This window comes from Periophthalmus magnuspinnatus, chromosome 24 (genome assembly GCF_009829125.3).
Source record: "Periophthalmus magnuspinnatus isolate fPerMag1 chromosome 24, fPerMag1.2.pri, whole genome shotgun sequence".
Lineage (NCBI taxonomy): Eukaryota > Metazoa > Chordata > Actinopteri > Gobiiformes > Gobiidae > Periophthalmus > Periophthalmus magnuspinnatus.
In genome coordinates, this window is record NC_047149.1 from 22,062,498 (window position 1) to 22,086,475 (window position 23,978).

General features: G+C 39.5%; 2 protein-coding genes across 3 annotated transcripts in view; one reads left to right on the plus strand and one right to left on the minus strand.

Annotated features, from left to right (window-relative positions):
- Positions 1 to 209: 209 nt before the first annotated feature.
- On the plus strand, positions 210 to 12,231 carry ccnk (cyclin K). The gene is made up of 11 exons (XM_033991325.2): positions 210 to 360; positions 2,135 to 2,370; positions 4,926 to 5,007; positions 5,082 to 5,213; positions 5,735 to 5,840; positions 5,928 to 5,985; positions 6,822 to 6,991; positions 7,676 to 7,881; positions 9,276 to 9,306; positions 9,543 to 9,617; positions 10,299 to 12,231. The coding sequence occupies exons 1-11, from the start codon at positions 352 to 354 to the stop codon at positions 10,844 to 10,846; spliced, it is 1,653 nt and encodes a 550-aa protein (XP_033847216.1). The 5' UTR covers positions 210 to 351; the 3' UTR covers positions 10,847 to 12,231.
- Positions 12,232 to 12,686: 455 nt separating this feature from the next.
- The window catches only part of ccdc85cb (coiled-coil domain containing 85C, b), a 99,596-nt gene continuing 88,304 nt past the window's right edge, over positions 12,687 to 23,978 (minus strand). Inside the window, exons 5-7 of one of the 2 annotated variants that reach the window (XM_033991099.2) lie at positions 22,405 to 22,497; positions 20,515 to 20,613; positions 12,687 to 16,793 (exon numbers count right to left, since the gene is read on the minus strand). In XM_033991099.2, the coding sequence (XP_033846990.1) occupies positions 16,704 to 16,793; positions 20,515 to 20,613; positions 22,405 to 22,497 (282 nt within the window). In that variant the 3' untranslated portion in view covers positions 12,687 to 16,703. The remainder of the gene's footprint in view (positions 16,794 to 20,514; positions 20,614 to 22,404; positions 22,498 to 23,978) is intronic. The other variant, XM_033991100.2, reaches the window with a different exon arrangement.

Below are 23,978 nucleotides of genomic sequence, written 5' to 3' on the forward strand. Positions count from 1 at the left end.
TGTTGCCATCTAGTGGACACATTCGGTATAACATCTGTAATTTTTATGCAATGTAGAAAATATAAACATAAAACTGGCTTGGGAGGCGCCACTCCTTCACAATTTGTTCACAAAGCTTTAAGACCTAAATAAAAGTGAGTTAATTTAAACCAATCCTTACCGTGCGCTGCAGAGGTCCACGTGAAGCACGGCGGGTTGCGTAATGACGCGCCTCCAGGAGTGACGCACAGTAATGGCGGTGCCCTTGTTAGAATGGGGACTGCTGTTGGTCATTTATTAGCTAAGTTACTGTGATTCAGCTGTGGATTTCTTAATTACTACGTTTATCCGGTTACATTACTTAAAGACTTGATGTTAAAGGTAAGATTCGCGTGTGTGTGAGCTGGATGGATGAAGTTAGCAGTAGTTTTTCTGTGCCAGAGCCTCAGACCTCGAGTGAAGAAAGTTTGCTAGCCGCTGTAGCTAACTGTTAGCATCACCTGCTGAGCTCCAAAGTTTGATAGGGCAGACTGCAGCTGATAAATACACTTTTTAGCCTACCGTGGGCACGTTGTCGCAGTTTGGGGCAAGGTTAATCTGTGTTATTCTACGTAAAATGGCGTGTGTGGAGGTTAAGACCCGGCTAACATGCGTGGCTAAATAGATGGTAGCACTTAATCTGTAGAAAGTGATTTATGACAATTAGACTGCGCTGACAACAGAGTGGATGTGTTTTAACGAAGAGGCTATTAACTATCTGGTGTATTTATCAGTGCAGATTTAATTCAGGTCAATCGGATTAAGTACTGAAGTGATTACAGTTACATTTATGGTTTGAAGACACAGTTCTTCGCTATTGTAATTTTATGTAAGTCGTTATTTACCAACTCTTTAGAGATGGTTGTAAAAAGATTAAGGGTTACAAGACATAAGGTACCTATAGAAAGACCAAAGAGGAAATGGTTTCTGCTATTTTGATGTGAAAGAGCTCATGCTGTTTTTAGTACACAAAAAAGGAACAACCACAATATGTTTTACTTTTGGTTCATATACCTAGTTTTAAGTTCATCTTTGACTTGCTAACATTAAACATTTATAGTACATTGTGTAAAATGGCCTACAATACAATTGACTGTAACTAAACATCAGTTAATTTCTGTAGCTATTGTTGGGCATGATGGGCACCTAAACCTTATATTATATAGTCTTTTGCTATAAAACCTATATTGTTAAGACTTTGTTGTAATATAGTGAGTTCTAGGGTCTAGTCAGTCAGCCTTTCATAATGACATATTTCATTGTGTGATTATATTTAAAGAGTTACCAATTGTATAGGTTCAGTTAGTTTCAGTTTATTTATTTCCAGACATTTCTGTCTTAAGTCAACGAACCAAATCAAAATACATAAAGGTCTGAAAAAAGGAATAGGCAGAAGCCTAAGATTATACTAAACCTTTTATACTAAACATAAAGGGCTGCTCCATTCACAATGTACACAGTAAAAACAAGAACATAATTCAATATCACTGTATGAATTTATAATTTTCTTTTTATACAAACTTTTGAAATGGCTTTAATCTTTAATATCTTCATCTGACCTATTCCACACATTTACTTCAATAACTGAATCCAGAGAAAACAATCTAACCTCTGCGGATATTTTTTGGGCCGATATGTTGCGCCGATTTGGATTATTTTCCACAAATTTTGTTATTAGAGTGTAATACAAACTCACCTACAGCCTTTTTTTCCTCACCACAAATCTATAAGAGCGCTGTGTAATCATGTTTTGTGCAGTCGTCTCTGGAGTAAAGTGTTCAAATAATGCTTTATGTCTAGTTTTTAGGCAGCAGGTTGTACAAAACAAAACATCAGCCTGTGCTAGAGATTTAAGGCCAACAGCCGTTACGCTAAAAACTGCAAATATATCAGTCTCTCTCCAATTATATTGTCTGAAATCTACCAGTTGTTTTGTGTTGTGAATTCCTGCTGATTTAAAAAGTCCACAGCATTTGATGGGACATAAGATTTTATTGTTCATATATTTCACACATGGTCATTTTTACATTGTCATTTGCTTGTATTTTGTATCTTTCTGTTTGCTCAAAGTTATTTTTACCACATTGACTAATAACTGCTTCTTCTGCTCTTGCAGTCTGGCACAGCAGGCCCTTCCACCGTTTCCTCTCCTCAGCCAATGAAGGACCCAAAGGAGAGCTTGTCCATGTCCGCCCGGGCTGTTCTGGACCACATTAAGCCATGTTGGTACTGGGACAAGAAGGATCTGGCCCACACACCATCCCAGGCTGAAGGCTTGGACCCGGGGACAGAGGCGCGCTACAGGAGAGAAGGAGCGCGCTTCATTTTCGATGTGGGGACACGACTCGGCCTGTATCCTTTTTTTCACTAATCACTGGCTTTCTGAGTACCATCAGATCCAACCATCCCTAAGTCCCTAAGTTAATATTTAGCTTTCTGAGTACCACCAGGTCTAAATCAGGTCTAAGCTAATTGAAAAGTCCTTTATAAATAATAGTTTGATTGATTGACACTTGTGTGCATGTTTGACCCTGGTTTGAGCCATATTTAGTTGTGATGTAACAATAACCAAAATACTGTGACATCGTATCATCAAAAGTCTCACAGTAAAATCGTGGGCCATCACAATATATCGAATGACAAGTTTATATTGATTGTTATGGTGCAGCATGAGCTAAAAAAGAAAAAAACAGAGAACTATGCGTATAAAATGATCGTTTGTTCTGTTTCAGTACATTCTACTTGAAGAAATAATCGTTAGAAGCACTTTTTAAATCTTAATTGTTTGAATTATCACAGAACCGAGAAAAACAGAGAAAAAGTCTCATCACGCTATTTTAAAAGGAAAAAGTAGAATATTCATAATTTTGTTAGCCTCCACAAATTATCTCAATAAAACAATTGTACTGTGAGATGCATATTGTGAAAGTATAGCACCGAGAGATATGATTATTGTTACATCCCTACTATTTAGTTTTAATATAGACTTTGTTTCATCCTGATCTAGTCCAGGTTTAGTTCTGGGTTTAGTCTTAGTTTAGTTTATGGCCTGTGTGCAAGTTTGACCAACTCCTAAACAGGTTTAAACGGGCTTAGCAAGGTCTAAAATTAGAAACCATAACTAATCTACCGTAAATTTCGGATTATAAGCCGCTACTTTTTTTCCACGCTTTGAACCCTGCGGCTTTTACAGCAGTGCGGCTTATATATGGAATTTTACTGGATAACGGCCCCTGGGGGGCGCTCTCTAGCTGTAAACGTAAAAGTGAGACAGACGTGGGGAAAGATTCTGCTCTGAAGAATTCACTAGTTTTGATTTTGAACGATCATTTTGCGCATCATGAAATGGATATGATGCAGTTTTTAAGATAAAGAAACCGAAAGGAAACAGAGCAGGGGTCGGCCTTTAACACGCAAAGAGCCATTTGGACCCACTTTCCACATAAAATAAAACACTGGGAGCCGCAAATACTTTTTGACATCTAAAATGAAGATAACACTGTATAATAACAATAATGTAACGGAATAATGTAGGTTTTACTTTCACGGACAAGCCTTCTACACGTGGCAGATAAATATGGCAAAAACAACTTAAGTGCATTAAAAAAATACAACTCACCAAACCGCTGCATCATGCATCGCGCTGATTATGTGATTATGTCTACTCTACTCCGCAGTTTCTTTAAAAAAACAACAACAAAAAAACTCGTAGCGTATCGTTTAATCCCAGGTGCTTATTCTCCATGTGCCAAAGCAGTTTTGAAGGTTTCATTGCCTTATTTGCTTTTCCCGTATGTTACGCAGAGCGGACTGTGCGCGTGAGTCACCTGTAGTGACAAACCCAGATTTTAAGTAGGCATTGTCTGTTAAATTTATCTTTCTTTTTCTTGGAGGTCGTAGTCTCCTCTTCTGGCTCCTCAGTTGTCCTTTTCCCCTTTGTTAAAAAGATCTCCAAAGACTTTTGTTTTGGCTCATTTTCACTCGCTTGTGGCTCTACTTTTGTGCGTCGTGTCTGATGTGTTATACGTGATACGTCATCGCAGAGACAAGAGCGGATAATAAACTTGCTACTACATCAAATAGATTTCTGTGGCGATTTCCAGCAGGATTTTCATGATACATCTACGGACGAGCTTATTAGTGTGTCATTAGGGACGGGCCAAAGTTGCTCCTGACCCCTGTGCGCACAACGTCTGAAAATCAGGGCTCTTTACGCAGGACTGTGAGCTGTGTCAGTGTCAGTTCCCAAGCCACGCAGAGCCGCAGTATAAGGCTGAAAGAGGCGCATACGGCTCCGGAGCCGCGAGTTGCCGACCCCTGAAATAGAGCCACTGCACGTAAGCTCGACATCAATGAATCCAACTTGGTCAATGTAAAAAGACGACAAAAGTTTTCAGAGGAAATAAAAGCAGATTTTCCGTGTTGGTGCAGCTTTATTTTCTAAACCTGCAGATGTGTTCATCCCGTGTTGTTGTCGTGTTGGTGCCAATTTTCAGGCACAGTTTAAAAAAAGCGTGTCGGTGCACCGTCTTTCTGTGTAAATATCTCATGTTACAATATGAAAACCTGCGGCTTTTATTCAGGTGCGGCTTATATATGTACAAAATTGATTTTCTCTTCAAATTTAGCTGGTGCGGCTTATATCAAGGTGCGCTCTGTAGTCCGAAATTTACGGGTAGTTTAATTTAGAGAGTAATTCATCTATCACCAGAAGTACACGTACCTCAGTTTTTACATGTCTGATTGACTTGGATATGATTTGTGCACATACATATTCTTATGTTGTGTTGCCTGGATGCAGGTTTTAACACAGCCTTGTTAATTAATTAGTCTCTTTCTGTTATTTAACCTTTGTTTTTATGAATGACTCTGTTCTTTGATATTTTTTCTTTAATTTACATGATCAGACATTATGACACACTGGCAACTGGCATCATATATTTCCACAGATTCTACATGTTTCACTCATTTAAGCAGTTTCCCAGATATGTAAGTGTGCACAGTTTGGAGTTCATATTTTGGTAAAGACAAACCTAATGTTGAGGTACTATGTGTTGTAACAGGTGACTGGTGCCTGTTGCCTGTTTTTGGCTGGGAAAGTGGAAGAAACTCCAAAAAAGTGTAAAGACATTATCAGAACAGCTCGAGAACTACTGAACCCTGTGCAGTTTGCCCAGTTTGGGGATGATGCAAAGGTACATATTTTATCCGTGGCTATGTTTACATCATAGACTATATATAGATGTGGACATAGCTAACCTTCTAGACTTCTTGGGCGCGTTTCCGGCTCCATCAACTCCAGTTCACGTTCCCTCTTTCTGTAACTGCTGCTGTCTGGCTCATTATTTTGGTCTTAAAATGTTCGTAATAACCTGCTCTACATGATTCCGGGGCGTTTTATTTCATTATTGTGTCTGTAAATCAAGATATGAACATTAATAATTCCAAATATGGAACTCTGATCCAAATTCGCTCCTATAACTGCTAGGTTTGATGAGCTTCATTTGACTGGAGCCGAACGCTATGAACAATGTGACACAGTCTGTTTTATACTTATTACAGTCTATGCTTTACATGCACAGAAAAAACAGTTCATTATCTCAACTGAATTTGGAAAGGTGAAGGTTCACAGTATAATAAATGTGTATAATTGAAAGCTGCGTTCAACCACAAACATATCTTAAAGTTGTGTGTGTCTACTGTTTTATTTTCACAGGAGGAAGTGATGGTGTTAGAGAGAATCCTGCTCCAGACCATAAAGTTTGACCTGATGGTGGAGCATCCGTACATGTTCCTGCTGCGCTATGTCAAACAGCTAAAAGGTGACACAGAGATCACAGGACAAAAAATACCATGATGTGTATGATACCTAAGAACCAGCAGAAAACAGAATGTGTGTTTTATTACAGGGGACAAGAATAAAGTGTGCAAAGTACTACAGATGGCATGGACCTTTGTCAATGACAGGTGGGTAATGGATACTTGAGAAAACGGGAACGTGCTCTGTTTTTGCCGCTACTTTTTTGAACAAAGTAGCAGTATATGAAGGCATTCTGACTCTGAACTAAATTTTCCTCAACAAAACATCAAAATTACTCAAAAGAAATTGTTCAAGCTACCTTTCTTTCAGTACTAGAGATACTATGAAGATAATTTATATATGCAGACTACAGCCTCTACTTTTAAACCTTTAGATTCACTCTTTCACTCAGCCGTTCATTTCATAAAAAGTGATGAATTTAAAACCCATCACTGCACACTCTATGAAAAAGTGAGTTGGCCATCGCTATCTGTCTGTATAAAATGTATTTATAAGGGGCTACTTGGTAGACGGTCTGAATATCTCACTTGTTTGTTGAACTTTGATACGGGAACTTTTAATACAAGATCTCATGACTGTATAAGTCTAAAAACTCTCCGCACTAGAACTGAAATGGGAACAAAAGCTTTAGGTTATTTTATTGGCCAAAAACAGAAAACATTTCAAGGACGAGCAAAACTACAAACAAAAACAATCTGGTGATAAGCATTTATACTCACACCTGCTCCTGTTTTTAATGTTTTAAATGGAGCTATGTAGATCTTTGTTTTGTTTAGTTTTTCTGTAGTTTTAGCAGGGCATACATGAAAAAAGGAGAGTCTTGAGTGCTCTCATCGGGCACTTAGAATAAAATAAATGAATACTTTTAAGTAGGATCAAAAACCATGACAACACGCATTTTTATCTACGAAAATATGAATTGTTAAAACCATCACTTGGACTGAATTGTGTGTAATTGTTCTCACTTGTCTGTCTCCTGCAGCCTGTGCACCATGCTGTCGCTACAGTGGGAGCCAGAGATCATCGCTGTGGCCGTCATGTACTTGGCCGGACGCCTCTGTAAATTTGACATCCAAGAATGGACCACGAAGCAGCCGTCACGACGCTGGTGGGAGCAGTTTGTTCAGGATGTGCCAGTGGAGCTGCTCGAAGGTATAACACTTAAGCATTTGTCCAACTTAAAGGGTTATATTACGCGATTTTCGGATCTATGTTGTGATGTTTCTGCATCAAAAACAGACCTGGAGTTGTGTTTTGTTACATTCACACACATTTAACATACAAATCCTGCATGAAATATAGCACTTTATGACATCAGAAGGTGGAACAGAGCATTTTGAGCTTTGGAGATTTACTCAGACGTGTGTGAATGAAACAAAACACAAGTCCAGGTCTGTTTTTGAGGAAATAACCACACTCTTAACACGGCTTACAGCTCACAAGAGTCAATTTTGCATAATATAGGACCTTTAATATTTGCTCACAGATAAGGAAATACTTTCACATTTGTATAACATCTGCAGTTGCATTCTTGAAGTACCAACCCTACACTTTACTTGCTCCTGTTCTGAAGAAAGCATCTATCTTAAGCATTATCTTGACAATCGCAATGGTACTAATTTGTCTTTTCAAATACGCCTCCACTAATGGCGACGTAAAGCTTCCGAGACCCAAGCGTCAAAAGAAAAGTGAAAGTGCTGCATAAGATCTTTCCCGAGTCCAACCGTATTCATTATTTAAAGTTGTATAAAACGTGAAATTCAAATGCAAAGGTCTCTAAAGGTGTTTTAAAAACCCTGACCAAAGCGTAACATCGTCTGTGGCTGTATTCTCCAGACATCTGCCATCAGATCCTGGACCTGTACTCTCAGGGGAACAAGCCCATCCCGCAGCAGATACAGGAGAGAGAGAAGGCCTCCACTCCTCAGGCTCCTCCAGTGCCACAGGGACCTCCTCCTCCACCCAGCAACCCCCCTCCACCTCCACCAAAGAAGACTTCACCACCAGGGGGCAGTCCTGCACGACAGCTCAAACGCACACATGTAAGGATTTGGATTTGGCATTAATCTAGACATATTAGCTGAATTTTGTGATTATGTGACTATTTTGCTAAAACATTTGAATTTTAAATACTAGAAACCTCAGACCTACAAGTGAAAGGGTTATTGATTACTTTTATGTTCAGGGACAATAAAGTGTACTGCATCTTTCAATCATTATCAAAACATGGATTGTCTTAGTTCATTCAACACTTAAGTATCTGTTACCTTCATTCATTTTGCTCATCTTCACTGAGATAATATGTTTAATACTACAAACTTACATACTTACTTACATCCTTACATACTTTCATCCTTACATACTTTCATCCTTACATACTTTCATCCTTGCATACTTACATCCTTACACCCTTACATTCTTACATACTTTCATCCTTACATACTTACATCCTTACACCCTTACATTCTTACATACTTTCATCCTTACATACTTGCATCCTCACATCCTTACATACTTTCATCCTTACATACTTTCATCCTTGCATACTTACATCCTTGCATACTTACATCCTTACTTACATCCTTAAATCCTTACATCCTTACACCCTTACATTCTTACATACTTTAATCCTTACATCCTTACATCCTTACTTACATCCTTAAATCCTTACACCCTTACATCCTTACATACTTACATACTTTCATCCTTACATCCTTGCATCCTTACATCCTTACATCCTTACATCCTTGCATCCTTACATACTTTCATCCTTACATACTTTCATCCTTACATCCTTACATCCTTGCATCCTTACATACTTTCATCCTTACATACTTTCATCCTTACATACTTTCATCCTTACATACTTACATCCTTGCATACTTACATAAGTATACTAGGGATGGGACAATTAACAATAATAGTGTTTAAGGTGATAAAAAGGTGGACTGTAATCGTTCATGGGACATTTTGTGATAATTGCCGACAAAGATGATCTCATTATATCTCCAGAAAGTGCAGAGCAAACCTAATTCTCCCTGGTGATTGCTTCTGGATCATTGTTGTTTTATTTTATGACAAAGTACAGTACTATAACAGTTAAAATGTCCAATACAAATAATTATAATTTTAATATTATGAATAAGTTTCATATTTAAACTGTCAGCAGCTTTAAGAATTATCCTGAAATAACCGTTAATCACATTTATTTTGTCCAGAATAATTGTGACATCAAATTTCAATATGGTCCCATTCCTAAACTGAACATAAGCCGATCCTACACCAGAAAAGTGTGCTCCGATCACTCCGATGCCTCTTTAGCTTCAACTGTGAACCACAAATTGTTGCTTTTCAGTGCCATATTATTATTTGTTATTATTACTTAATTTGTTTCTTGGAAAGTTGCAAAATATTTGTATGTGTTTGTCTGTTTCAGGCGTCCCCTAAAGAAGAACCAAAGGCTCCAGGTAAGACCCATATAGTCGTCTTATGCAAAGTGTAAAGTACTTTTAAATTAGTTTTCCTCCTAATTAACTTAAGTGCACATGTTGGAAACCCTATAAGCTCTCCTCAGTGAGCCACTATTGTCTTTATTCTAAATAGCCGCGATTAGTCTCCTGTTGAAGGTATGAACATTGCCCGCTGTGTCGTCCATTAGCTCAAACACATTCTCTTAACAGTGATTGCTCTGCTCAATTAACAGAACAAGTTGGATCAAAAATTCCTCGTCTGGAGAGCCCCATGCCGCCCCTGCCTTCTCCGCAGCCTCCTCCTCCGGGTGAGCATTGTTCTTGCCTAATTTAAGTTCTAAATGACCACAAGCGGCGTCAAAGGCAAATATTTGAATTCTCTCCAAATGGTTTTATAATGAGCCGCCGCGGCCCCCTGCAGAAGTCTTTAGTCTGATTATAGAACAGTCTTGTCTGGACACTGAGGAAATCTCGGGCTTGAGAGATTTTCTTGACAGTCTTAAGGCAGGTCTGTCCATGTACTTAGTGTTTATATGTAGTTTATCGAAAGCTGTTCGCCGCTAACATTATACGGATATATTTGGGTTTTATTAGACAGAACTAAAACCAATTATATCTAAGTTGTGAGTTCCACTGTTTGGCATTAAAATTTTCTTCATGGAGACGAGGAGCTTGTAGAAAGTTGTAGTTGTTTGCACATTATTTGTACAAAACAAAACAAAACAAACTTGAATAAATGCAGTACAAGTTTAATGTCATATCGTCGAACATTCCAGGCTTTGCAGTCACATCTCCATGGAAATAAACCAGGTACAGACCAGACTACTTACCAGAAAAATTATAGGTTGTAGTGTAAATGGCAAATACTTGAAAAATATAGTAACTTGTACCCAGAGATATCGTGTGACAAGCCAAAGTGAAGGTTGTAATGCAGTTTTTGAGATGTTTGGGTCAAAAACTAAACATATTTTGAATACTTCTCTCCACAGAACGTAAAGCTCCCGTTCCTGCCCCTCCCGCCGAGGCCGAACCAGTCAGTGAAGTGGCGCCTCCCCCTCCTCTGGCCCCGCCCCCTCAGCAGCCGCCCCCTCTGCCCCACCGCCCACCCCCGCCTCCCCCCTCCAGCTACGTCATGTCCACCACCAGCTCGTACATGTCCGGCGAGGGCTTCCAGAGCTTACAGTCCCTGATGAAGACTGACGCGCCCACCTACCCGCCCCTGCCCCCCGGGTACGCCCCCCCGATGCCCCCCTATCACCACGTCTACCCGCCCCCTACCGCGCCTCCTCCGGGACCCCCGCCCTCCACGTACCCTCCGCCGCCCAGCTTGCCCCCGGCGTTCCCTCCTCCACCGGGGTATAACAACTACCCGCCTCCCCCTCCTCCGCCCAGGATGGCACACACTCATGTACCTCCACCGGGAATAGGCCTACACCCGCCCGGTTACCCTCCTCCACCCCCTGTGCCCGGACAGTCACCAGTCCCACACCCTCCTCCACCAGGTATGCTGTTAAATCGCGGGGGTTGGATGAGATGAAACGGAAATCTTAAAAACTACGTAAAACTTTTCGCAAATAAAAACGCAGGAGTGTTTTGCCGTTAAAAAGGGCATAGCGAGCTCACAGGACGGCAGCGCGAACTCGAATTAGGAAAAAGGCTTTAATAATAAATTTAAAGAATTTGATGGGTACAACATGACACATTGTTATCTGCTCATGCAATAGCACCATCCATAAAACGTCAGAATGAGTTAAAACGGAAACATTTTCTGCTGCGTTTGTTCATTTCTGTTTTAAATTTGACTGTGACCCTGCAGTTGTTTTTTTTATTATGTTGAAAGTTTAGCTAAACGTTGTCGCATTAGCTATCATAGACATCGCCTTTAAACCATTGTTGTTTCCGATAGTATTTCATAAACTTATAAACATCACCGTTCAACGCATAGTTTTCAGTGACGTGATATTTGCAGTGCTTTGGACGGCAGAGGAAAGGGTTAAAGGGCTCGTATTAGATTATTTTTTTGATCGATGTTGTAATGTTTCCTTATCAAAAACAGACCTGGAGTTGTTTTGTTTCACTTACACATGTTTAACTCACAAATGCTTCATATTTAGGCTGAGTTCTTCTCTCAAACTGAAAACACGCTGTTCCTCCTTGTGATGTCATGTGGTAATACAGGAAGTGCTCTACTGTGTTTTTAAACTCCTTACAGCTTCTCTACAATCATTTGGATGAATTCAGTCCAGGAATTACCGATCTCTACTAAACAAAATGTAACGGGTAACAATGCATTTTAAGCTTTTGAGACGTAGACAAACTAATAATGCAGTGTGAATGAAACAAAACACAACTCCAGGTATGTTTTTGATGTGCTAACGACATTATAACGTGACTTAAAATGACCTTTAAAGTTGCCTCCCTGATGCAAAACAAGACTAATTCATATCATTTGAAATACGAAATAAACTATGAATAACGCTGGACTTTTCAAATATATTTGTCCAGACACAAAAAAATAAGAATGATGATGAGAACATTGACATTTTTGTATTTTTGTAGTTTATTTGTTGTTTATATTGCGATATGGATCCTTATGTCCCAATTTTTTACCCACTAAACGTAGTGTTATTTTCAGATGTTGGACTTTATTTACAGTTGCCATATTACAACTGTCTGCAATCAAAGTGTTACCTCCTTTTGAATACATTGGCTTGGGAATGTGACATTACATGAAAACTCTGGGTAGGACCATGTTTGCGTAACACTGGACATTTGGGGCATTTTTGTACATATCTGCTTTGTTCCTGTAGGATTTGAGAGATTATATCCAATGTGCCTTAGGCTCCTCCTCTGTACTGTTCGTGCAGTTTTGGTTTTGTGTCAAAGTGGCACTTAGGACAATAAAGACCTGCTTTTTCCTAAGAGTTTGACTGGATTTAATGCCTATTTTGTTTGGATTTGGGTCAAAGTGGATATTATTGGCCGCAGACTTGAGCAAATCATGGTACTTAAAATACTTGCAACTCAAAGGTATTCATTTTCCTATTCATTAATTTTGAGGACCTTTCACCATCTTTTGTTTTGAATTGCTATGGCAACTTCATAATTTTGAAACCCACAGATCTTTTTCTGCAAAATATTAAGACCTACCAGCCAAATCTAAAAACTTAGACTTGTTCACCCAATCTGCTTTTACAAGTTTTATGCTTAACTATTTTTGCTTACATTCTAAATATTTACATTCTTAAATTCTTAAAAAGTGATTATACAGTCCCAATTTCAAAGTCAAGGAAAAATCTGTACCCTTCATTCTACCTTTATACCACCAGAGGGCAGTATATCTCATGAGATGCTGATAAATCCAACACAAACGCACATTTAAAGCAACATTGTTTATTTACTGTAATAGTTTTCTAAAAGTGGCCTATTTCATTCTCTTTTTACCTGCAGTCTCAATGTTTAGACAAGTTAAGGTCATGCTAGTTACTACAGGAGTAGACATTATACACTGTAGGTTCTAGGACTCTTAATTTACATAGACAGAAAAAAAGAAATACATTTAATCGGAGTAAAAACAGTCAGGTTCCAAATCAAAACACCATGCAGAAAAACTGTGGCACATCTTAAACCGATGCCAGTTAGAAAAGAGTTAAAATCGTTCCATGGCTTCAAATCTGTTCCTACAAAAAAGGACACTTATAGCCTATTTAAAGTGGCACTATGGAAGTTTAAGGTTGGGGTCCGAAACCTTTATTTTTCGTTGCGCCTGGAGCGTTACACAGAATGGCATTAAACTTCCCCATGAAAACAACCACCTTTTATTGTCTTCCCATTGAACCAAGTATTTTTGACAATAGAAACAGCTAAAAATCCTATACTGTGAAACATTCCAGGCAAAGCAATAAGGTGATGGACCCCCCACCGGAAACGTGACATAGTAAACCTTTAACTTTATTATTCTGATCAGGAGAGAGGCGCATGGTGACTCAAAATTTGGAACGCAAACAGAGATGGGAGAAACATACTGAAGAAATAGTAAAGGATTTAATGAACCTGGATCTACTATAACATTTGGAACGTCAGTTTGTTTCCCAGGAAAGACAAAACATTCCGTGCTGTACCAGGAAAAGCAGACAGTTTAAAGTGTATTTCAAAAAATATATAAACAGAAAATTACACTTAGACTTAATTAACCACAATGTCAATATATAAATTAATATGAGGGGGGCTGAGTAAGAGTGAAATGGGACTGTGTGATATTCCGATATTTGATTCTCTTGACAAATTCGCTGTATTTAATGTTTTTTCTACACATAATCGCACAGCTTTTTGGTGAAATGAGCAGGTTTAAAAGCATTTCTTGAGATTTGTGCTGCAAATTAGCGATAAATTAGGCTATAAACGCTGCGATATCTGGGTCAGATTACTGAATTGTTAATTTATGTTTGTATTATCTGTCCTCTTTCAAATAAATAAATTAAATTAAATAGGAAGAATGTCCAATTCTGCTCACGAGACTAAAGACCCCCATGTCCCCCCTTGTCCGAAGCACTTTGCTATTATTTTCTATCAATATCAGAATATTTATTGATACAAATTCTGATAAATTGTTGTAAAATTTAGTTTATATTTTAATAGAAACTGTCTGTATCCCGTCAGAGCGACACACAATCTTACTTGGATCCACTTACACCAAAATCCTTTACTATTTCGTTCTATGCAATAATCATTTTGAGCTTATGTTACAAAAGTTAGTGAACATCGTTAAAGTGCCCCCATATCAAATACCTGGAAATAAATACTTGGACAAACTGTACTGAGTTAATTTTGACATCAAGAAAGGGAACACTTGCCAAAAACTTACCAAAAACCTTTAAAAAAAACCCCACATCTGCTGAATTCACGATTAGTAAAATTGAACAACTGGATAACACTTTGTAATCGTTTATAACTGGCATTTGGGTCACGTAATACTATTAGGTGAGGATACTGTGAATTCAGCAAATGTATTTTTTAGCAGTCCCGTGCAACTGATTGAGAAAAGAGGCCTCACGGGAAGATGTACGGTGGCTCTGAAGGTCCAAACACAAATTAACACAGTTTAATTGGCCAATGAGGTTCATCTCGTCTTCAAAATAATATATTTTAATATTTTTTTCAGACCAAAGTTTAGTTTGTTTTCATACCTGACAGTTTCGATTGCTCACTTAGCGCTCTTCTTCAGTGGTCACGTGATGTTGCTGTGATGTGTCCGGTCAGCTGATTTAAACAGCGCCATCTGCAGTCCGACTTCTTCAGGACAGTATCCCAGATGTCTAAAAAGGATGCTGGATTAAGGAGGCAATCGAAATACGGAAACGTGCCCACAGGACTTTGAACCGGGACGAGGGGGCTCTTTTTACTCTCACACACCTGGGATACTATCATGAAGAAGTTGGACTGTAGATGGCGCTGTTGTTCTTCCTCCACTGGTTGGAAAACGGCTCTAAATCAGCTTATCGGACATGTCACAGCAACATCACGTGACCACTCTGTACAAACGCTGTGAAAATGTATTTATTTTAATAGATTTTCCTCAATTTCTACATTTTAAAATTGTCATACCATCCAGGAATGAAGAGCAAAATTTTTATCAAAGTAAATAAAAATATAAAAATGTAACGCAGGTATACTATTTATTAAGGATCGTTGTTAATACTTCGTGAAGGAATAATAATCACAAAACTTAACTTGACCTTCAGAGCCACCGTACAAACGCTACAGCCGCAGACGACGACCCATCTCTTTCTTTCTCTCAAATTTATTTCACAATTATGAACACGATAAAGCTCTCCCTCCCAACCTGAGAAAATGATTGTCACGCATGCACACGGCGTACATTTTTATTCAATTGTATCGACTTATTAACATGTTTGGAAATGGGCTGAATACTGTTACAAAATAAAACATTAAAATTTCATTAATCTGTTAAAATTATTATGTTTATTACCAAAAAAAAACAACAAAAAAAACCCTGTTCAAGGTCCGGCTGTGTGTGCTTTTCAAACTAAATATTTGATCGCATGGCCACGCTAGAATACAAAATAAAATCAACAATATGATAACAATGGTAGTGCTATGGTTTTATACATCATATACAACAAGTTAACAGTGATCTCTAGGTTTAATTTTTCCATTAAGTTATTATGAGCAAAAGGCGCTAGGTCACAGTGGGATTTTTACTTTACATGTTAAAGCGAATGCTAGTTCTAATCACTAGGGGGCGATACGTGTGACAGGAGCTAGGGTCTCTATAGGAGAAGTTTATCAGGAAGTTCTGTCACGATAATAATCCTTTACAAGATTTTTCTGCCCCGTTTTCTCTTCTGTGCTTGGAACCATGTAGTGACATTAGCTAGACGGTATATACGGCTAAAGACCGAGCTGTTAATGTTTGTGAACAACGTAGGGAGCGAGTGCGTTTAAGTGCTCGGATTGGCAAATGTGCAAAATGTTAGCAGTAGCGACGCCAGCTACTGTTGGCTAATGCTACCAACGACATTACGCCGGTGTTTCCCATTAATACGCGAGACAATGGTGCTCTCCGCTTATCTAATTGTTATAAAAATATTGTATTAATATTAATTTTATTGACGCAAATCAAATAAGTATTGCCTAAGTTACCACAGTCTCATAAAACATCCTAATTTTGCGTAATTTGGTCGAGAACAGGGGTGTCCAAACTGTGGCCCGGGGGCAAAACGCGGCCCTCAGACCAACTTTTTTTGCCCTCACGCCTTCAGTTTAAATGGCCCAATTGATCATAATCAGTACTTTTTCTGGTAAATTTGAGTAATCCTACTAATATAACCTAAATAATATCACATTGCATTGTCGTACAGACCTAATAATAATATTTTAAGCCTTATTTAAAGTGTGTTAAATGCGCCGATCTAAATTATCCACTGTATTGTCTACTTTGCTGTGTCGATTATTTTTCACGACGTGACCCTCGGTGAAAAGAGTTTGCGCACCCCTGGACTAGAATATGAGTTGTCCATTAAAATAAAACAAATACGTCCCTAGATGTTGTTTACAATCACTAAAAGAGTCTTGAGAATTGAAAGTGGAGAGTAGTTAGAGGTTTAAAAGCGGATTATTGCGCGTGTCTGAACTGATGAAGATAAAATGGCAAAGTGATGAAACTAGCTGCCAGTTGTCAACGCTTCACAAACTGTTTAAAAAATGTGTGAAAAGTCCGTTATGTAGCTTGTATTTGCACCAGTTTGATGATAACAGTGCTGGGTGTTGTCGGCAGTAAGTCGCACGGCATGATGGGTAGTGTAGGCGGAGGTAGGAAGAGGCGCTCTGGGATAGCACTTCCTGTTTCCCGTCTGGTCCGCCCGGTTGCCGAGCTACAGCGGCCCTTTGAACTGGTTCCCGGAGAGGTGCTGTCTGACGGACTTTTTTGATCCGGCCGCGTCCCCCAGCTTTCTCCACACCACCTGCGAAGACAAGAATTGAGACGTGAGAAAGTGAAAGACGAGAGAGACAGGAGTGGAGGGAGAGAGGGTGAGGGGGAAAGAGAGGATGAGAAAGATGGAGGGGTGAGAAAGAGGGAGGAAAGAATAAAACAGTGAAAGAGGGAGAGAGCATGAGAAAGATGGAGGGGTGAGAAAGAAGGAGAGAGGGATGTGAGGGAGGGAGAGGAAAGAAAAAAAGACAGTAAAAATAAGGGAGAGAGAGAAGGGGAAGAGAGCAAAAGACAGACGGGGTGAAAGAGAGGGATGTGAGGGAGAGAGGAAAGAAGAAAGCAAAAATAAGGGAGAGAGGGAGGGGGAAGAGCAAGACAGGGGTGAGAAAGAGGGAGAGAGGGATGTGAGGGGGGAGAGAGGAAAGACTAAAACGGCAAAGGTAAGAGGATAAGAAAGATGGAGGGGTGAGAAAGAGGGAGAGCAGAGAGGTAGAAAAAATAAGAAGGCAGGGAAAGAGCAAAACAGGTGGGGTGAAAGGATGAAAAAAATTGAGTGGTGAGAGAGGGATGTGAAGGAGAGAGGAAAAGAAACACAGCAAAAGTGAGGGAGAGAGGGATGGGGAAGAGAGCAAAAGACAGACAGGGTGAAAGAGGGAGAGAGGATGAGCAAGATGGAGGGGTGAGAAAGAGGGAGAAAAGGGGATGTGAGGGAGAGAGGAAAGAAGAAAAAGCAAAAATAAGGGAGAGGGGGAAGAGAGCAACAGAGGGGTGTGAAAGAGGGAGAGAGAGATGGGAGGGAGGGAGGAAAGAAGAAAGACTGCAAAAGTGAGGGAGAGAGGGGAAGAGCAAAAAACGGGTGAAAGGGAGAGAGGATGAGAAAGATGGGGGGGTGAGAAAGAGAGAGAGAGGGATGGGAGAAAGGGAGAGAGAGGAAAGAAGAAAGCCAGCAAAAGTTGGAGAGAAGGAGGGATGTGAGGGAGAGAGGAAAGAAGAAAGCGCAAAAATGAGGGAGAAAGGGAGGGGGAAAAAAGATGGAGGAGTGAGAAAGAGGGAGAGAGAGAGAGGAGGAAAGAGAAGGATAGATGGGAAATGAGGAGAGAAAGCTTGAGAGAGAGAGAGGGAGAGAGCAGGCAGAAGAGGAGAGGGAGAGAGAGCAAAGGTAAGAAGAAACTTTACTCTTCGGGGAGAGCAAACTTCAAATGTGGTTTGACTTTGAGACTTCACACACTTCACCGTACGTCTCCATCCTCTGCCCTCCAGGGTGAGTGATGGAGCTGCGAGAGACGGGACTGCCTTTGTACGGAGCGGCGTGGAGAATCCAAACGCCTTCCAGGTTCAACTTTACATCCATTTACAAAAGTCACGTTGATCACTGCTTCGTAATAAATAACGTCACGCTACAAGTCGATCAAAGTTGAGCTGAAAACGCCTGAGGAACCATCACCAGATCTTGAGCTCGGCCAAGTCAGGACCTTCTTAGTTGGACGATTTTGGGACCAACAAACCCACCCAGACACAGAGAAGAACATGCAAAACGGGACAGAAACACCTCAACCAACCCAACAATCAAACACACTTCATAGACGGACTGGAGTTTGCATGTTCTCCCCGTGTCTAGTCGCTTTTCTGATGACGGTCTTCAGTTATTAACCCTCTAGCGTCGGATGCTATCGTTGCTGATTGTGGACTTTCCATTACTGTAACTCCGCAACCGTTTGTGCGATCATGTAAATTCAGACGGCGTCTCAAAGCAGAGGCATGGGGCTCTTTAAATATATTACTTATTTTACCAAAGATACAAACTCATAAGCTGCAGAACCTGAGATATTCTTTAGCAAACATTCCAAAAAATATGACCTGGCAAAATCAATGTCTTTGCTGCATAAACGCTTGACATTTTTTTTATATGAAGGGCTGTAAAAACCTAACCCTAACTACAATCTGCATAATCTCTTGTATAAATGTTTATTATTGTTCATATATGTAATTTAAAGTGTTTCTGAGCTGGACAGATAGTTTTTTCATTCGTTTCCTTGCGTAAAAGTTACTCAAAAGTACATTCGTTTTTACATTTTTCTTCTACTTAAACTGGTATTACACATTTATTTGACGCAGCAATGGAAAAATAAGGATGGATTTGTAAAATAGAGGTAGTTGTGTGAAAAAGCGCAAAAGTACATGCTGATACCTCCTTTAACATGATTTTTATGGCTAAAAAAAGAAAAAAAGTCGAGAATGTACTGAGTCTTTAAAGGGTTAAGGCGTTCCTAGCCATGTTGTGGACCCAAAACCTGAAAAAATGATCTCTGGGCACTGTTTTGTTGATGTCTAGCAGGTTGTTTCAGGAGTTCTCAAGACGTCCAATAAGCAAACCGGTAGAAAATGACACCACGCATAACTTGCCACCCAGAAAAAACACGTATAGTCAAAGAGTTATCTAACCGATGCACCTCTTTTGGACAATGAACAGAACCTCAAACAACCTCGAGCGAAACCCGGCTGGAGTACAGTACTACAGTGGTACTATTGTCGACAAGAGATTCCTTTTTCCTACCCCATAATTCTATAGGGTCCATACATAGACCCGTCTCTAATCAGCGCAGCTTTCATCCCGGCTCAGGCTTTTAGCGGTGACACACACATGATAGATTTGTGTCAGTCTAATTACTCAGCTCTTTCAGCGCCTCCAGTGAAGAGCGGAGAGAGAGGGGAGAACAACAAGCCCCTCATTAGCGCGAGCTGCTAAATTAAACCGATGTGTACACAGCAGAAGTGATGGCGTAAACTCCACTGCGTCGCAAACAACAACTCTGGACTGCTCATTTGTCTAATCTGTTCTTGGTTTCGTGGATAAGGCAGGAAGTTAAAGGGTTAAAACGAACACGATACGCCATTTTTCTACGTCGTAATACTGCTCCCTCGTCACAAACATACCTGGAGTTGTGTTCGGTTTCATTCGCACGTTTAACACACAAACCCTGCGTATTTTTGAGTTTTTCTGTCAATCGCAAAACAGTTCGTTCCACCTTGTGATGTCATGGTGCAATACAGGAAGTGCGTACGCTTTCACTAGAATCGTTTGGGTGATTTCAGCTCTAGAATTTCCGATTTCTACGGAGTAAAAAGGTAAAAAAAGTAGCTGTTAACTTGGAAACTACCACTTCATGACATCATAAGGTGGAACAGAGCGTTTTGAGCTTTGGAGATGTGGATAGACTAATAATAGAGTTACTCAAACATGTGTGAATGAAGCAAAACACGACTCCAGGTCTGTTTTTGATGAGGTAACAACATTATAACTTCATAACAATTTTGTGTAATATAGGACCTTTAACCCTTTAAGCACTGAGCACATTATAGACCAGTATATCTTGCCTAAACTTATTTTTTTAGCCATAAAAATCATGTTAAAGTATCAGAATGTACTGCATTTTTTCCACACAACTACCTCTATTTTACATATCCATCCGTACTTTTTCTTTGACGCATTGAATAAGTGAGTAGGAGAATCCCGGCGGCCCCTGCGCTCTGATTGGTCGTCTTCGAGGGCAACGGAGGCAGATTACCGTAATGACAGTAACATATTTAAAGAGCCCCATGCCTCTGCTTTGAGACGCCGTTTGAATTTACATGAAGCACAATCGGTTGCGGAGTTACGGTAATGGAAAGTCCGCAACCGCGAGTCTGTCTGCAGCGATAAGGTTAAAGGTTAAAGAAGTTCAGTTTTGCCGTGTGAATATAAAAGGACTTACGTTGCACATTTCTCTGACGATGGCCTTCTCCTTCTCGCTGAGATCGTCCTCGTAGTCTTCAGGAACCTGTTTGTCCAAGTTCTCATGCACCTCCAGCACCTGAACACATAACGGACAGAGTTTAGACCAGGGACGTCAAACTCATTTTCACCGAGGGCCACATCAGCAAAATGGCCGCTATGAAGGGCCAGATGTGACTGTACGGCAGTGTAAAAATCCCTAAATGTAACCGAATGTCCACGTAGATTGTACCGACTCCACCTCATAACACAAAAAACATACAGGTTTTTCTCCTCAAAGCACAAACTTGTATTCACCTTCACCTTTCTTCCTTCCATGTTGACAATTTTCCTCTTCATGAACATTTTGTGATGATTATTTGCAAATATTTCTCACTTCATTTCTCTCACTTGCTGGGAAAATCTTATTAGTTTATTGTCAGTGCACACATTAAAGCAGTACAGACTTATTTTAAAATGAGAGTCATGCCTTTTAATTTATCTTCTCGCGGGCCACATAAAATGACGTGGCGGACCGCATTTGGCCCCCGGGCCTTGAGTTTGACACATGTGGTTTAGACTAATCCTGACCTTTAGAAATGAACTGGACTGTGCTGAACCTGAGCTGCCAGAGCTTTAACCTGCAGAGAGAAAACACACAAGTTTTTCTCATTCCCAATATATGAAAACGCTCAACCTCAGAGTTAATCGCACGAGCGCTGATTCACGATTGGCTGTAGGTTCTGCGTTTAGGAAGTGACGATTCAGATTAGAGGGAGTACTTTTAGCTTTAAACCAACTGGATTTTAGCACAAAAACTGGCAACCCAAATTCGAGACTCACATGAGTCATTCTGCTTTGTGATTGGATAATTATTATACATTATAGTTTAGTGTTTTGTTTCTCTTTGCCATCATGTAAGAATAAACCTGCATTACAATTGTCAACAGTAAATCTCATATCTGCGTACAAAAATAGGTCACGTTTAGACCATTTAAAATCAAAATGTTAACGTACTTTCCCTTTAAATATTGGTATTTCAGCTCTGCCTCTGCACTGTAAACGAGCACAAACACGTGAGTTCCTGGTGGTTATTAGGCGGCAGATAAATTCATCAATAGATCAATAGTTCACACGACAATAACGCACTCGACAAACGGGACCGTGTAGTTTTGTAGTTTGTAGTGGTGGAAGGTAAGTATAAGTAGTAAAGTACTGTACTGAAGTATGACATTTTAGGTATCTCTACTTTACTTAGGTCAATTTTAAAGTGGATATTTTTTTACTTTTACTCAACTATATTTGATAGATGCACCTGTACTTTCTACTCTACTACATTTTTGAACAGGACTGAAAAGTAAAAGTATTTGCTGAAAAACTTGAGGGGTTTATTTATTAGTTTTAACATGTTCACAGTAAACAAAAATATACAAATAAAAACATCTAGAGCAAAAAAATAGTAATTTAATTGTTACTGTTGAGCAAAATTCAGCACAAATCTTGATGAAAAACTACATTTAAAGGCTTTTAAGAGCTCAAATTCAGAGCAAAATACTTTTACTTTTTACTCTTTAAGTGCATTTTTAAACAGGTACTTTCATATTTTTACTTAAGTGGATTTTTCATTTCTGTTCCTTTTTTTGTGATACTTTTTTTCGGTCTGGTATCTGTACTTTTACTACAAAACTGAGTACTTCTTCCAACACTTGTAGTTTGTGGTGGGTAGAAAACTGAAGCCTGAACAAACACGTGTCTGTGGCTGAAGCAGTGGAAGCATCTGTTGATTATTTATTATTGATTGTTTGTTTATTATTTATTATTGAATGTTTGTTGATTATTTATTATTTGTTTATTGTTTATTATTTATCTGACGTCGTCGCTCGTGTTTTACCTTCATGGCGTGGACCACAGCCTCAGGTTTCTGGACACAGGACAAATATCCAGTGGCAGGAGACGACTCACTGGTGGGAAGACGCCCGGTGCCCTGGACACAGAGGACAAGAGGACACTGAACAAAACAGAACAGAGAGAGGGAGGAAGAACGAGTGTGAACGAGTGAGAGAGAGACACGGAGGAAGAACGAGTGTGAAGGAGTGAGAGAGATACACGGAGGAAGAACGAGTGTGAACGAGTGAGAGAGAGACACGGAGGAAGAATGAGTGTGAAAGAGTGAGAGAAAGAGGGAGATGAAACAAGACATGGAGGGGGAGAGAGAGAGAGCTAGAGGTAGAGAGAGAATGCGAGAAAGAAAAACAGAAACCGAGAAAGAACGAGTGTGAAGGAGTGAGAGAGTGAGAGAGAGACACGGAGGAAGAGAGAGAGACACGGAGGAAGAACGAGTGTGAAGGAGTGAGAGAGAGAGACACGGAGGAAGAACGAGTGTGAAGGAGTGAGAAAGAGGGAGATGCGTGTCATGTTTGCGTGTCATGTTTGCGTGTCATGTTTGTGTGTGATGGCTGTGTCATGTTTGCGTGTCATGTTTGCGTGTCATGTTTGCGTGTCATGTTTGCGTGTCATGGCTGTGTGTGATGGCTGTGTCATGTTTGTGTGTTATGTTTGTGTGTGATTTTTGCGTGTCATGTTTGCGTGTGATGGCTGTGTCATGTTTGCGTGTGATGGCTGTGTCATGTTTGTGTGTCATGTTTGCGTGTCATGTTTGTGTGTGTGGCTGTGGAAAGGTCACGGTCCAGGTGTGAGGACGTGTGCTGCTCTGTCGACTCCAACAGACCAAAAATGTTCACGACACAAAACCTTTGGGCTGGTTCTAAAACTGCAACAGCCCAAACGCAAAGGACAAAAACTATAGACTCACTGCATCATATATTAGCACATTTCAGAACGATTTCTTATTTTAATGATTATTTTATTATAGTTACCATCTTTGTTATTAGTTTTATATAAATATTTTAGGTGCACTGTTTAATGTAAAAGGTATAATTCTATTTTCACTGGGGGTTTAGTTAATAAAAACACAGATTTATTATGTTATTTTTTTTTACTGTGATACCCAATATTTAATTTTTTCCTTATAATAAAAAGTACGTCTGATGATTTCCCTCATGAACCAACTTTTGTCCAAGTCTAAATTAAAAAGCTGCAGGTAACTCTAGACTCCTACAGTTGTGTAATGTGTTTGTTCTTTATTTAAGACACAGTTATGGTTCGGTCCAATGTTAAAAAAGAAAGAGTCATTATGATGTTTTTTCACACTCCGCACACGACCAGTGAAATGTTTGGACACACTTTCATTTATTTTTCTTTTTTATTTCTATTATTTACATTGTAGATTTTCACTGAAAGCATCTAGACTATAAATGGACACATGGGAACAAAGAAAAAAAATGAAAAAACCCAAAATAATGAGTAAAATAATGAATAAAATAAGGGATAAAATAGAATAAAATAATGGATGAAATTGAATAAAATAATGAATAAAACAGAATAAAATAATGAATAAAACAGAAT